General features: G+C 37.8%; 2 protein-coding genes across 6 annotated transcripts in view; both read left to right on the plus strand.

The window, feature by feature from the left end:
* The window catches only part of LOC109430789 (WD repeat-containing protein 47-like), a 349,154-nt gene that overhangs the window by 115,330 nt on the left and 219,430 nt on the right, over positions 1-14,394 (plus strand). The gene's annotated exons all lie outside the window — the stretch shown is intronic.
* Positions 7,066-14,394, plus strand: part of LOC134288307 (uncharacterized) — a 72,692-nt gene continuing 65,363 nt past the window's right edge. The window contains exon 1 of the mRNA XM_062852719.1: positions 7,066-8,656. Coding sequence (XP_062708703.1) covers positions 7,724-8,656 — 933 coding nt within the window. The 5' untranslated portion in view covers positions 7,066-7,723. The remainder of the gene's footprint in view (positions 8,657-14,394) is intronic.

Raw genomic sequence — 14,394 nt, forward strand, 5'->3', positions numbered from 1 at the left:
TCCTCGTTCAATTAAATCAGCTGTTTGTTTGTATTAACGGGCTCCTGCTCTTGCTGTGTTCTAGAACTAGAACTTGGTCATTCTAGCTTTCCTTTTACGGATACTTGATTGCCGCGATTGAGCACAGCGTGATTTCAGGGTCATATTCCAGTGTGGCCCACTGGATATAAATGGTAGTGATGGCGATGATGATGATGGTGATAGGATAGCAATTTCGCACAACTTTGAGCTGTAATACAGCTCCAATGCTATTGGTGTATCATCATCCACCATCTACTATTAGTTTGATTGGATAGAATTTATAAACGCCTTGTGGTGTAAAATTTTCAATCACTTTATTGCTGTTGGGATGGTTTCGATGTGCCAATCAAGCGTGCAAAACGAATCTTCCATCATCGGTGTGTCATATGGTAGCCGCCAGTGCGGCCGGTTTTCTTGAATTTTTAAAAGGGAAGAGCGATACGGTAGAACGGCTTTTATGCGCATGACTTTGAATTCGTTGGTGCCCTCCCAAGTATAAGAAAAAATAGCTGTGTGATTTTTTTCATTTTCCTTCTTCCTTCTTCTTCTTCCCCATTGGAACTTGGCCTGCCTCTCTTCAACTTAGTGTTCTTTGAGCACTTCCATAGTTATTAAATTCAAAAGGTCATATTACTTATCAAAGTGAATCCAGACCCAACGATATCTTCCCTACTAACAAACAACACCTCCTTCAAACCTTTGGTGGAGACGTGCGGTAAACGCCAACTTTCACATAACAAAGGTTGATACTAATATTCCTTCCCTCTTCCAACATGACTGCGAGGACGTGGCCAGCGCCGTTATTGTACCGTTAAATCGAGTCTCTGAAGCGTGCATAGTGAAAATTTTGACCACTCCTAGTCAATTATTCAGTTGATTCATTGTGCAACTGTCATTAGTTCGGGTCAATCAGGGAGTAGCAACCATAGATATAGGGTATGACCAAAATGTTTGAGATAGGCAACTTTTTTTTCTCCCACAAAAAAGTTCAACATGCTATAACTTTTCATAGAGTGCATAAAAAAATCTCAAATTTTGACTGTTTGTCAACCTATTATATGTGCATCATTGGTACAAATTTGGGCTAGATTGAATGATGTTTCGCAAAGTTAGAACCGTTCGGGTAAAACACTATTTTTTAGACAACTCATTTTTGAGCTGTCATATCTCGGAAACCAGTGAACCAAATTGAATGAAATTTTGAACGTACACTAACAATATATAAATGCTTCAAAAACTATTAAAAATAGATAGTTTTTGAACGTTGATAAAAGTTTTTATAGATTGACACATTTTTGATTTTTCTCGAAAAAAATGTAATTTTTTTACGTCAATGTCAATAAATGTTAGTGTAAAAGATTTTCCACTTCTGTTTTCAAGTTATCTTTAATCAGATATATTAGAGCCTATTTAGATTAAAGGAAGAACACATTTAGTAATTTTCGTGTGGTATTGTAAATTTGACTTATTTTCCTCCATATGAGTAAAAATTTTAACCCGGTATAACTTAATTCGCTGTGAGAAAATATTATATTTTATAACGTTGTATCAAGTATCAATATATTGTCGATAAACGTTAAAAAAATCATTCAATTCGGTTCGCTGGTTTCCGAGATATGACAGTTCAAAAATGAGTTGTCTAAATAATAGTGTTTAATAGTTTTAATTATTCAATCGAGCCCAAATTTGTACCAATGATGCACATTGACAGTCAAAATTTGAGATTTTTTGATGCACTCTATGGAAAGCTACAGGAGAAAAAATTTGCCTATCCCTAACATTTTGGCCACCCCCTGTATATGCAGTCAGTCTAAGCTATGCTAAGCTTTGAGCACTTCCACATTCCTTTCCATTCCATACGTATAAAAATTACTGTAACATTGGAATTTTTCTTCCGCTCTCCACTAGGTGAATATTCCAAGTGTTTTGCGCTCCCTTACGTGTAAAATTCTCCTCTATGAAGTTGGGAATTTTTCGTTCACCCTCTCCTGGGACTTCTACCAAATTTCATAAAGGATTTTCATTTTAATTTTAAATGGATTGCTTTGGAAATTTCCCCATGATTTTTTTTTCGAAATTCCTCCAGATATTTTTTTTTAAATTCATTCTAGGATTCCTTCAGAAACTCTTCTGGAGGTTTTTAGAAAATGTTCCAAAATCCAAATAACACTCGTTCTTCTCACCAGAGGATGAAAGTGGATTTTTTTCGAAAAATCTTCCAATAACTTAATTGAAAATTTTCATCAGGGTTTATTTTAGACATTTCACCAAGTATTTCCTCAAAATTTCCTTTTCAAATTCTTTTAGAGAATCTTGATTAAGTTGCTTCAGAATTCCTCCAGTTATTTATTAATAAATTCTTCAAGAGATTTATAAGGCAGTTCCTTGAATTATTGGTTTAGAAAACTTTTCGAACACTTCCTTTAAAGGCTTTTAGAAAGTTTTCCGGGATTTTTTTTCCAGTTCTGCTTCTTGACATAACGTCCTCATTGGGATTGAACCTACTGCTGAGCTTAGTGTTCTATGAGCACATCCACAGTTAGTGACTGAGAACTTCCACTGCAAATGACCATTTTGCATTCGTTTATCTTGTGGCAGCCTCGAAGATACTCTATGTCCAAAGATTCAAATAAATATCCTTTACGAAAAGTTTCTGAACCGACCGGGAATATAACTCGTCATCGTCCATATGGCCTCTTTCATTTTTTAATATATAATCTAAGGATTCCTCCAGATTTTTTTTTTTCAAATATTCCATTAGAAAATCCCAAATGGAGTCTTTCATTTTTTTTCCTGGGATTCCATTAGAATTGATTGATTGATTTATCTTTATTGTGGAGACTTTCATCCTTTGGCTGGTTCGTCTCTTATTCCATTAGGACATAGCTCAAAGATTCCTTCGAAAATTCTGTCATAAAATCTTTTAGGGATGTATTCGAAAATTTTGTCCAGGTATTCTTCCAGTCGAAGATTCCTTTTCTTTTTTATTATTTATCGATTTTTTTTTTAAATTCTTGCCATTCAGAAATACCTCCAGAGTTTTCTTAAGAAATTCCTCTAGGCACTCCTCCAGAATGTTTTCCAATGATCCCTTTAGAAATTTTCCTTTGAATTCCTCAGAAAATTCTCCAAAAACTCTATTAGAAAATTTTCCACACTTCTTCAGAGATTTCTCCATCAACTCTTTTAGGAAATACTTCTTCATGGACTCAATAAGAAATGCCTTACTTAAAAAATTCCTCAATGAACTCCAGGATTTCCATAAGAAATTTATTATAGAAGTCATTCAAAATTTCTTTTTTATTTTTTATTTTATGAAATCTTCAACATATTTAGGGACCGTCAAACGGGATTACTTGCAACAGCGGTGTAACAACTTGCAACACCATGACATACATTAAATGTGAACTAATTTCTCATAATATTTAAAGCAAGAATGCTCTACTGTTCTGGTTATCGAGATAACGTATAACAAATATCGTTTTAGTGGAAAATCAATGTTGTTTCTTTGTTTATTGTTAAGCTACACTGTTAAAATGGTTTGCTCATTGTATGCCATAAAAACAAGTATGAAAATCGTGCTTTACCTCTCTCCTATGGTCAGTGCGATAAGTCTGATGACCTTGCTTGCAGTTAGGATACCTAACCGGTATCCTAGTTAGCTTAGCTGAATGATAAAAGTTTGATACACTTTTCGATTAAGTAATGTAAAAAATCATTATCATATTCGAGAACCACTATGGGGTAACTTGCAAGAGTTGAAATAACCAGAATTTTCTATTATTTATTTTCATTTCACGATATTTCTGATAGAAAAAAAAAACAATAAATGGATCATTTATTGATTACGTAACGTGCTCAATCTCAAATGTCGACTATATTTTTACATTTTTTATGCACTTGAAGCTCTCGTTGTTAAGGACTGACATATTTTGAAATTTTATACATCTTTCACCTTGCTGAAAGTTTTGTTTAGTTTATGGACGTTTTAAAACAAGCACTGACATCGATTCTGCACATATATGGAGTAAATTATTTCAGCTGAATGCCCAAATCAACGGTTCTTATCTTTATAAAATTAAATCCGTGTTTAAATCATGTTGTTTTAGCTCAAGTAGCCAAACACTACTTTAAACTGAAAATTACTTAAAGATGACTTACCCTACCTTTTCCAGAAGTGACACTAAGCATTGTTGACATTTTGTAACTGGTACTGAGTCACATGATCCACATATACATATTTTATATTTGAGGGACGTGAGACCTGTTGTGAAACGATATAGTTTCGCTTGTAATAACTACAAATCCTTTGATGAGAAATAATATTTCAGTTAATTAGTGCATCTTTCCAATGCATTTTTCGAACAACGAATCAAAATAATACGACTGAATACTAGAATTTTAGTGCACTTTTACTCTCTAATGCCCAAATTTTTTATTTTGATCTAAATATCATTTTTCGTCATGTGGAGCGGACCTGGTGTGATGGTTAGAACACTTGACTATCACGCCGAGGACCTGGGATCGAATCCCACTCCCGACAAACTCGTGTGAGTTCTTCCTTCGGAAGGGAAGTAAAGCGTGGGTCCCGAGATGAACTAGCCTAGGGCTAAAAATCTCGTTAATACAGATAAAAAAAAATCGTCATCTAATATCGATTTAAACATGTTTTGGAAGATGATTCTTTTTAGTTCTTGATTTTGTGAATTTTGTTTTTTGATTTTTATAATTTTAATTTTTGAACATTACTACACTTTTATTTTTTTCCTGGAAGCCTATTTGGGTGACGGATTTTTTGGACCAAAAAAATTGAGATTTCATGATTATTGTTGAAATATTTCTATTTTTATTTTTTTTTCATAGGAAATTTTATTTTCCGTGTAATTTAAAGAAAAATAATTTTAGAGTGTATACGATTCCCTTAAACTATTTTACTTTGATAGTATGATTCTGGGAAAAATTAAAACATGTAAATTGAAGCGATTCAATACAAAATATAAAATGACTTCTAAAAAGTGACTGAAACATCAATTTTTCAATTATTTTAAACAAATATAAATAAGCTTCAAAAGACACCAAAAATCATTTTGATATATACAGAATAGTCCTAAATATCAGACAAAACTATAAAAAAATGGATTGTCCACGAAACAAAAATTACAAAACTCAAACTATACCCCGTCTAAAGGCGGGGTTGGGTATTAGAGATTTGATGGAACTAACATGGCTTCATGTCATGTGTTGTAAGTTACCCCACAGATCGGGTAACTTGCAACAAGCATGTATTTTGCATTTCCTTAGTAAATTCTTCTTGGGGTCTTTTATAAATTATTCCAAAGATTGCTTCGAGAACTCCTGCAACATTTTTTTTTCAAATATTTCTTCCGTTAATTACATACCTAATTGTTTCATAAATTTCTTCAAGAATTCTTTCAGAAAATCTTATAAGGGTTCTTTCAGAAATTGCTCCTTAATCTCATTAACTAAGATAAAAAAGAAATAGCTTCAGATATGCCTACTGATATTCCTTTAAGAAGAAGTTCCTCCAGCGATTCATTTAAAAAATCTTTCATGGATTCCTTTGGAAATTCCTTCAGAAAATTTTCCAACGATTCCTTTTTTTCGGATTCTTTCAGAAATTAGTAAATAAAAATTTCAGAAATTTCCTCAGGGATTCCAAAATAATCATTTAACAAGAATGTCCTCAAAAGTTTCATTTGTAATTCCTACAGGGATTACTTTAAAATTTATACCTAAAATTGCTTAAGGAATTACTCCATAGTTTCCTTCTCGGTTTCCTCCAAAAATTTCTTTAAAGATACAAAATTGATTTATGAATAGACTACCTACAATATAGGGTACGTTCATAGTTTATAGTCATATTCATGTTATTTTGTATGGCAAAAAGCATCTAAACTTGAATTTCTAGAAATGGACAGACTTTTTTGAAAACAATATTTTGTAGTTATTATAACGGACATCATTGTGCATCAGCGCTACCAAATATTTTTTTCGTATAATATTTTCCGGTTCGAGAAAATTTCCATTAGATGATATTCACCATTCCTCGCACATAGAAGCTAACGCCACATTGATCGATGCACAGAGCAGGAAATCGTCCAAAGCATTAAATTAATTACTCCATGCATTATTGAAACAATCTTTCAAAGATTATTTCAGAAATACCTCTAGGTATCCCTTCAGATATTCTTTTATGAAATTGTTCGAAACTTTCTTCACAGATTCCTTCAGAAAATCCTCGTGAAGTTCCTTCATAAATTTCTCCAGTGATTCCTTCATGTTCCAGAAAATCCATTAGGGATTCCTTTGTATCCTCCAAGGTTTCCTCCAAGGATTGTCATGGGAATTCGTTCGTTGTTTTTTTTTACATGATTTTCTACAGAATCTTGTCAAGCGATTTTCTTGGATTCCATGTAATTTCTGCAGAAAATCCTCCTTTAATTTCTTTATAAATTTTCTTTGAATTCCTTCAGATATTCTCCCAGGCATTCTTACAAAAAATCAGGCAGAGATTTATTTTTTGAATTCAACAAACGGATTCTTCAGAAAATCCTTAAGGAATTCATAAAAAAAATCCTGCAGCAATTCCATCAGAAATTTCTCCGGGGATTTTCAGAAATTTCTCGGACGCCTTTATGACCACAGATACACGGGTTTGCAGAAGACAACCCTATCTTCCCTGACATCAGTTGTGTTTTTTGGTTCTGTATTTGAATGTTTGTTCGAATTACATATTCCCAACTTGCTTGACAAGATGTGCCAACGAACATGTTTCGTAAACACGTTTTTCGTATTAAAATGTTTAAATGTAGTGCTTCATTAAATTCCTTCAAAATTCTTAATTAACTGGTAATAAGTTTATGTTTTAGGCAGAAAGAGTTTTACAGAATTCACTGCGCATCTTGCCCTTAAAACTAACTTCCGCTTCAACATTCCACCAGTTTTGTTCACCCATGGCTGGCATCACTTCCACTGCATCGACCACACGTTACTACCGTTGTTGGCTGATGTATGTAGGTACGTACGAGTGGTGGCGCATATTTGAGCTGTGCGAAGGTGTCACCAGAGAATTTGCCCCCATAGCACGCTGTTCGTTCGATGAGCTGTTGTTGCGCGAATCGGCGGTGGCGGATGATGATGGAAGGCGCGCGCAGGCGGTGGTGTATGTAGGTACGTGAAGACGTCGTCGTCGTCATCGTCAACGCGGCAGCCCACTATGAGGAAACTAACCTAACTAGCCGCGCCGCCGATGCCGCTGTTTTGTCGTACACGCGTATGATTCAGTCGCGAGCATCAGTCAGCTACGATCGTTTGATTCGCGCGCGGGTCGTTTGACCACTCAGTCCCAAGTGTTGTCGTCCAGTGGCGGCTGGAAGATTTGTTTATTGCTGAACTCTTTGTCGCGATCGTTAAATGCGTTTTGTTGCCGTTGCGGTTCACGGGTCATTTGAGTTTTAGGGTGTTTTATTGCTATTATTTTCGGTGTTTGTGTGCCTTTCTTTTCGGTTGGGAGGCACGCCAGTGATTTCAGGTCCAAAATAGGACAACATGGTTTACTGAAGCGTGTGAGATTGTGTTTTGACGTCTTTATTTGGTTAGGACAAGAGCAGTGTGTATTTGAAGTGACTCACGTCGCCTTCTTTTCTGGTGCTGGATCGTGTGTTATAGATTTCACGTGAAGATGGCCCATCATCATTCGCATCATCATCGTCACAGTGTGGTGGACAAGCAATTGCAGAAAATAGATGAAATTTTCATGAACCAAAAAGAGAACGAGGTCAAAATTGTAGAATCCAGAACAAGCCGGCACTGTAATATTCATGGAAGTCATCGGAGAGGAAGTATTTGTTCGGCTGTGAAACGTGACTACGTTAGCTCCATGGCTGATCTAAGTGCCAGCAAACGAGCTTCCTACGGATCGATCTACAATGTTGGCCGAGAAGCAGAAATGGCTAAAAGAAAAACTCGATTGGCAAACAGGAACTCAATCGCCCATTTCGGCGACCTATATTCCAGCAAGAAGAATTTGTACAACCCAGACCGCCGACGTGACAGTATGCCAATCCTAAATAAACCGGCTCGCCCTATGGAGCATCCATCCGACTTTCCGTCGATGCTTCGCAACACATCGGTTTCTACCGTTGACCTTCGACGGAAACCTTCTATTTCCGGAAGATCAACAGCCAGCAAGCGGAGCAGCCTTAACCTTGACGATCACCAAATTCACCTCCCATTCGCCCCAACAACCGGAAAGCTTCACTCGATCCTCAAGAACAAGGCCTCTTCGCCGTCTAAGGACAGTGAGGACAGTAGCGAGCATGACCTATGCGACCTCACCAAACGCCTTTCGTTCGACTCGGGGATAGTGAAGCCGCCGGTTGTCAACCGGCGGAACTCGAATGACTCCAGCTATTCCTCCTACTCGCGGCGGATTTCTATTGATTCACTCGATGCAACTCGACGCAACTCCAGGCGAATCTCCGACGTCTCTTCTCTGTTTGGTAATGACGAGGACAGCGTGGTGGTTGGCAGTGGTGGAGGAATCGATCTTGATCGGATTCGAGTGCTGAACAATAACTTTAGCAATAGCTTTGCTGGCGCTGGCAAACGCGAGGTAATTTATTAGAATAACTGTTATGGGGAACCATTTTTGAAAGATCTGCACTCCTGGCGTGGAGGTGGCAGGCAGTAATTGCACTACCACCGAAGCACCGTTGTTTACCCGTTTATCGCTTGCATCAGCATCGGACGGACGGCTCGGATTGCTTTATTTGCATAGTGATTTGTCATTTCTCATCGGCAGCTTTCGTCGCTAACGGCGCGCTACGGTGGGGGTCCAGACGTAGTGCCAAAAGTTTGTTTGATTTGTGACCGGACGCGATATTGGTTTGATTGATCCGCGGCATTAGCAAACAATTTTGGAATTGTCTCATTTTGGGGCAGGTGGTTTAAGAAGGTGTGTTATTTTGGACGGTTGAAATTATTGCATGTTAAGAAGACAAATGTACTATGAGTGTTTCTTTTGGTATCAGCGTTTGTAGATGATTCACTTATTTCACGTCTAGTTTATCCATTTGAATGATACATAAGTTATTGTTCAATATAATATTCTAACATATTTTCTATTAGTTTTTAACTGTTTTTTTACTAAACTGAAAAAAACCGGAACTCGAAACTAGCAAAATGTGTCATGATCTTGGTATAAATGTGGGTTTTTTTATGGTCTGAAAATACGCCTTAAAAACGGAATGACATCATGATTCGTTTTGCCATAACCTCGACGTTACGTTTTCCATATTTAGAACTAAAATGGATAAATTGCGGCATGAAATCATGCTGCATGTACTCTGAATCTGACGAAAATGTATGAAACCATAAGCCTTATTCATGAACCAATGAACCTAGTATTTATCTTTTATGAGTTTAGTTTCATCGAAAAAAAAAATGATTCATGATATCATGCTGCATGTATTCTAGAATCATGACAAAAATTTGTAAAATCATCATTCATGATTTTTTTAATCGTTTTATGCTTGTAGCTCCAATTATTGTTGTGGTTATTACTCAGATCTCTCCATTCCTGTTAGATGATGTGAAAGGAATTTTGATCCACAAAACAGTGATTCAAATTAGGTGCCGTCGAGGTAGATGAAGAAAACCTATCTTTCCTGAAGTTTTAGGCTTGCATGCGAAAAACAAAAAAACGCACTCGCCTCCTAATGCATAATTTTCTCAAACGATTTTTTTCTTTACGCTATGGTACGGTGCTAATAATCAGCTTAGAAATAAAAGATAATTGAGGGGACCAGTTTCAAAGGAGTGTCAGCGATTATTTTGCCGAATTTACATTGAGCACACCTGATTTTAAGCTTTTCAAAACTTTTTTTAGGGTTGTTTTTACGTTGGTTTAAAAATAAAAATCAACCGGGTTGATCAAAAGGAATTTCTTCAAAATTTCCTAGATCATATTTACAGAAATTATTGTAGAAATGCATATAAACCCTTGAAAGAATTGCTAGTTATAACGTTGGAGAAAATAATCCTGTGGAATCCTTGCTGAGATTCCTGAATAAATTACAGGAGAAATTCCGGAAGGAACCCCTACAAACATTCCGGGATAAACCCTGAAGAAGTTTTAAAGTAATTTGCTGAAGAAAATCCTGTAAAGACTACACTAAGAAAATCTGGCAAAGTTTCTAATTATCTTTCAGAATTTTTTCCAGAAGTTTTTAGTATCTGTTCCTCCAGTATTTCTTGTGTGGATTTTTTTTTTTCAAATATGTAATGCAACTGTGCAGTGATGGTTTTCATGAGAGTTGGTCCAGGTATTCGCCCTGGACGACTTCCATTTAAAAAATCTTTCGAAGATTTGAATGAGTTGACCCATCTAGATCCCCGTGACAGGTTCCGCGGGGCCTCATTGGGGACACTTCTGGTTTTCAACCTAAACATGCCGTGTGACATATCAATCTTCATGATTTCGAATGACTGAGTCTGTATCAACTAATATGGCCACCCCGGAACATCTAGGCACAGGTTCCACGAGGGTGTCACCGGGGACACTCCAGGTTTGCAACCGAGACATGCCGTGCGACGTATCAATCTTCATGATTTCAAAAGAATGGAGCAGAAAAAATTGACTAAAGCATCTATTAGCTGATATGGCCGCTCCGGAACACTTGGAATAGATTCCGCGAGGGCCTCTCAAACACACACACGGAATACTCTTTTTTTATTTATTTGACAAAACATAAAATTCCCCCATCCCCTAGCCCTAGTACAATCCGGAATATCTCCGGGATGGTTCCGGACAAATTTGTGATCGATTGAGGGCGATTTCTAAAGAAAACGGATGAAAGTTGATGAAATGCCAGCATTTTGAAAATGAGTTGTCGGGTACGTGAAGGTTAACAATAGTATGGATTTTTCTTGCATATCAGTTAGTAAAGCTGATACCTACTTACAATTTTCACTTCTCCTTCTTCTTCTTCTTCTTGGCGTAACGTCATCACTGGGACAAAGCCTGCTTCTCAGCTTAGTGTTCTATGAGCACTTCCACAGTTATTAACTGAGAGCTTCCTCTGCCAATGACCATTTTTGCATGTGTATATCGTATGGCAGGCACGAAGATACTCTATGCCCAAGGAAGTCAAGGAAATTTCCTTTACGAAAAGATCCTGGACCGACCGGGAATCGAACCCGTCACCCTCAGCATGGTCATGCTGAATACCCGTGCGTTTACCGCCTCGGCTATATGGGCCCTTTATGGGCAATTTTTACATGAGTGCCAAAATCACTTACCTCTTCCGACATAAGGAAATCATTAATACCCAGAATTGAATTGCCCGCCGGCCGTACCTCTTAATGCCATCGCATTACTTCATCTTTCTCACATTCCATGCAAATGAGAACAAGGCCGGTCAATTGCAGCAGCAATGTTTCACTGCCACAGCCAGCCAGTCAGCCAGCCGTCGCAAAAATTCTTTCAATATGATACTATCCGTTCTTCTGACCTTTAGCATCTTCCTTTTACAACGATCTCCGGAAACCAACGGCAATGCCTGCTGTCAGTCTGACTGAGTTTGAGGAATAGGTCTTGCTACCAGTTGGACATTTTTTTTTCTACTTGAACCGTGCGGTCACGAACTCAACCGCGGTGTTTAACGATCAATTTATTACCACTGGCAACCATCCGAGTGCCGTACGAGGGTGGTTTCTTAATTGGTGACAGTGAATCAAAATTGAACGGGGGCCCCATTTGGCGGTTGATAACAATGTGTGAAAAATAAATATTTGGGAATTTACTGTACTAGTAAAGGAGTTGGAGCGCTTTACGAAAAAAAACTGGCTGTTTTGTATTCTGCTACGGTTCATTAATCATCATTATCGGAGCCATTTTAAAACGTATCGAGGTGGTGTCAGATTAGGATGATTTGTGGGGCGTGGTGACGGCTAGTTAATATACTTTATATTGATTCCTTGAACTCTAGTTTTGCCAGTTGAGCTGCTAGGCTTTTCGTTATGTTCACTGGACACTATTTAGTTACAATTACTTTGCACATTTTCCTCTCGTTTACAATATTACGCTTTACTTTTCGACGACTCAACAAGTGGTATAATTGTACTATTCAATTACAGGGTTGTTCTCGCAATGCGGAATATGGGTACGGGGATGGAACCAATCGTACACTGCAAATCAAAAGAATCCAAATTTGAGTATTTTTAAACTCACTTTTGAGTTCTTTTTTGCATCCTGTTTCATTCGCTCTCTTTATTGTTGTCAGAGAGTGAATAGCAAAAAAACCCAACTTTGAGAGTTCGATGCGGGAAGCCAAAATTGAGAAAGTGGCACAGTACCGAAAGTTGAGTAATGTTAACTGACGGTTGAGTAAAAAAAACCTTGACTTTAGGTACTTTGGCCGTATACGCCTAAATGCAAACTACCTACCCAAACATCGACTCCTGCAATTTAAAATTGGCTTCGCGCACGCCAAGCCCGTGCACAAGGGGGGGGAGGTGTTTGGGTGTTAACCCCCCCTATTACCGACACTTCATACACTAGGCGCCCCTCCGTCTTTTGCCGAAATTGGGAAAAAACCCTTCCTTGGCACCACTTCTGTGCACGGGTCTGCTGCACGCAACCTCGAAGTTGGGTGGAATGAACTCACTTTTGGGTACTTTCGTTTTTCCGTGTATCCAAATTTTGCAGTTGTTCTGGACGCAAAATGGAATCGAAAAATCTTTGTTCCAAAAAAACGATCATGCTGACTTACTCTTTGTATATAGGGTACGAGTGCCATAAGTAATCTCACGCTCCCATATTCATCCTATTCAAAATTAAAGCGATTACGGCACCTATTGATTCCATTATTTTTGATTTCATGCGAGCTCACTTCTAACAAAAAAAAAATACAAAAATAAGAAACAAAACAAACAGCGTTTCAATTCTTTGTTTTTAGTAGGAAAATGGGAGCCACATGCTTAATAAGGGATCCAATACCCTATGTATTAAAAAGGTCTTAAATTACGTCGGTAGTAATAAGGCGCTCTCCATAAACTACGTAGACTCAATTTTGGCATTCTCAGACGGAGGGATCCTGGGAAGGTTCTCGGAAGGAATACCTGAAGAAATCGCGTCCCTACCGGCCGTCTACCCTACCATCTACCCAAACCTCTACCCTACCTAACCCTTCACCCTACCTTCTGTCCTATTCTCCATCCTACTTCTTCCCTACCATCTACCCTATCCTACCCTCTACCCTACCCTCTACTCTAACCCTTCACCCTTCTTTCTGTTCTACTCTCCATCCTAGATCTTCGCTACCGTTTACCCTATCGTCTACCCTACCCTCTACCCTAACTCTCCGCCATACTCCCTACCCTATCCTTCACATAATCCCTGTTCCCTACCGTCTATAACACCCTCTACCTCCACACAGTCAAAATTTGAGATTTTTTTATGCACTCTATGAAAAGTTACAGCTTCTTGAACTTTTTTGTAAGAGAAAAAAAGTTGCCTATCCCAAATATTTTGGCCATGTATGACGAAGCGCAACTTTTAAACTGAAGAGTTGGTTGATCAATCCACCTATCAGTGAGATGGGGATTTTTTTTATTACCGTACGGATTTGGGCCGCTGGATCTCAGATTTTCATAAAACTTTTTCCACTGGCAGGGTTCATGGATAGGGAAGTGGAACCATCTAGGCAGCGGTCCTATTTTGAGCACTTTTCTGCTATAACTCAGCCAATTCTGAACCAATTGACACAATTTTTGGAACGCGATGTGATACGTATAGTATCTAGCCATGTACAAAATTTCAAGTCAAATGGTTTGGAATTGACTGAGTTATAGCGAAGAGTGCCCAAAATACCGTGCCCAAGTGGTTCGCTACCCTATGTGAATGAAAAATATTAAGAAAAATTCAGGGTCGCCTTTTTTCCCGAAAACTCAGGTGGATTTTTTTTTTGTTTTCCCCTGACATTACTTACTTTGAAAAATCATAACTCAAGAACGAAGCACCGTAGAAACAAAGTTTTTTTTTCTCAAAAAGAAGGCAAATTTTCTTAGGCATGAAAAAAAAAATGAATTGGAAAAAGTGAAGAATTAGCCTAAGGGACCGTACACAAATTACGTCATGCTTTTAGGGGGGAGGGGCGGTTTTGCAGAACGTGACAACCCATACAAAAAATATTGAGGTCCCATATAAAAAGTTCGACATAGGGGGGAGGGGAATTGAAAAAGGTCGATTTTTGCGTGACATAATTTGTGTATCACCCCTAAGTTAAAATTCACGAATAAAAACAAAAAAAAATGATCTGGAAAAAGTTTTACACATTTTTTTGCACCGTT

Source organism: Aedes albopictus, chromosome 2 (genome assembly GCF_035046485.1).
Source record: "Aedes albopictus strain Foshan chromosome 2, AalbF5, whole genome shotgun sequence".
Taxonomy (NCBI): Eukaryota; Metazoa; Arthropoda; class Insecta; order Diptera; family Culicidae; genus Aedes; species Aedes albopictus.